The sequence below is a fragment of the Uranotaenia lowii genome, chromosome 3, assembly GCF_029784155.1.
Source record: "Uranotaenia lowii strain MFRU-FL chromosome 3, ASM2978415v1, whole genome shotgun sequence".
NCBI lineage: Eukaryota > Metazoa > Arthropoda > Insecta > Diptera > Culicidae > Uranotaenia > Uranotaenia lowii.
The window spans coordinates 83727536-83729488 of record NC_073693.1 but is presented as its reverse complement, the minus strand read 5'-3'; the positions used below and the strand labels follow the sequence as shown (position 1 = coordinate 83729488).

The window sequence follows — 1953 nt, the reverse complement described above, 5'->3', positions numbered from 1 at the left end:
ATACAGCCTCCGGGATCGCGCTTTGGCCGTCGTTTTTTGTTTATCATCGCGATTTGGAGTCACTACCTTCTTGTAAGTTGATAGTCCGGCTTATTTTTTTTTTTTTTTATTTATTCATTCGATTTGCAGCTAAGAAGTTTTTCAACTGTTGAAGCCACCACACTGGTGAAACATTTTGTGTGCAAGTCTTACTAACTAACTTTTTTTTTGTAGATATATAATTCACCAATTTAGCTCTTAATTATTATAATTCAAATGGAACACCGCATCAGAGTTTATGAGGGAATAAAAAGGGAATTAAAAAAAGGAAACTAGAGAATATTTTCAATTAACAATTGTTATCTGGTAAATCATGAACGTCACTAATTTTCAATGCATTTGAGTTTTCATCTTTTTTTATGAAAACAGAACCATTCGAGAACCAAACAAACTTATAATTGTTATCATTCCTAAATTTTCTCGCTATTCCCAGCAGCCGTTGATTCAAGCTCGTTAGTCGGTGGTTAAAGTAGATTCGTTGGTCGATGTTCAGTCCTATATCGATGCAGCTTAGCGGTTTTGCACGACCCATCTTCATGATTTTATCCTTCAGCGAAACGTTTATGAAGCGAACCAGGATCGGAGGTACACCTCTTGCATTTGATGAAGTTAGACGCGTGATACCAATGATTTCGTGGGAACTGCAGGATAGCCCCAACGCACTCAAGATGTTGCCGAACAGGTTATCGAGATTTTCGTTCACTAGCTGCACTACATTAGAGATTAATAAGTGACTCTCTATGGAACATTGTTTTATTTTGTTTAGCTCATAGTTCAACTCCTCAATATGCTGTTGTGCTTGAGCTTGATCATTCTTCAATTCGGTTATTTCTAATTTCATTGATGAAACCAACGTTTTCTGATCATCAACAGAAATTTTAACGTTCTCGAATTCATCCGAAATAAATTGTTGAGAGGACTTAACTTCTTGAACTTCATGTTGTAGCTTTTCGATTGACTTCTCAATATTTTGCGCGATGTTATCAATCCGTGAATTAGTTGATTTGCTGGCATTCATGATATCCTCTTTTATCATGCGATGTTATTCCAGAAGAGTAATCTCTGAACCACCCTGACCTGCATCCAGCTCATGATGATCATCGCTATTCATCTCACTAGCGGTTGCTTCAACTCTTTGTTTTTTTCGGGTTTCTTGTTGCTTGTCCGGTGAGAGCGTATCATCAGCAGAATTGTTTGTTTGCAGCTTGTTTTTGTTGCGCTTCGTCATTCCGTAACAGTGAGAGTCTTGCGATCCCGAAATGATGACCAAAAACAATGGAATGGAGATTCACCAATTGTTCAACACAGAAAAAGGCTTAAAAATTAACGAATTTAAGCAAAACTGGTTGTAGGGGAACATGCCCTATTATGCGCCACCTAAGCGAATCGCTGATTTTCTATGTATTCCACGTACAAATTGTGTTGAAAATGGGTGCAATCGTTGAAGAAAAGTGTTTTCTACAAATGCCTATGATATTTTATAACTCAAATTGCTATAGTTGCTTCAAAAACTTGATTTTTAAAAACCATATTCAAAGCCACAGAACTAAACTGTGTTGCAAATACGCGCCGCTGTGTATTCAATATGCGCCTAGCAGCCGAACACACCCGAAAGCAGCCGAAGACCAAAAACACACCAATACTTACAGACATTTTGACTGAATAGAAAATCAAAATGGACTAATCAAAATTTTCAAAAAAATGAAAAGTAGATTTTTTGTGCTGAATTAACGCTCAGAATATGGTTTTAGACTTTTTGTTCATTTTCAATGAAAATTGGCCATTTTGAAAAATTAATGCTATTTTCAGCCTACTACGATTGGCGCGTTATAACGAGCGCATGGGCCGTGATAGAACATACCCATAAAAAGCATACCTTTGGGAGTTCAATATGATTTTTTAGCATAAAATCAT

The 1953-nt window shown here is 36.7% G+C and overlaps 1 protein-coding gene across 1 annotated transcript; it reads right to left on the bottom strand.

Annotated features, from left to right (window-relative positions):
• Positions 1 to 328: 328 nt before the first annotated feature.
• On the bottom strand, positions 329 to 1057 carry LOC129752344 (uncharacterized). Its single transcript, XM_055748133.1, has one exon. The coding sequence runs from the start codon at positions 1055 to 1057 to the stop codon at positions 329 to 331; it is 729 nt and encodes a 242-aa protein (XP_055604108.1).
• Between the last annotated feature and the right edge of the window lie 896 nt (positions 1058 to 1953).

Bases quoted from the DNA above. Each gene is read 5' to 3' on its own strand.
- LOC129752344 (XM_055748133.1), bottom strand. From the start codon at position 1,057: ATGAATGCCAGCAAATCAACTAATTCACGGATTGATAACATCGCGCAA.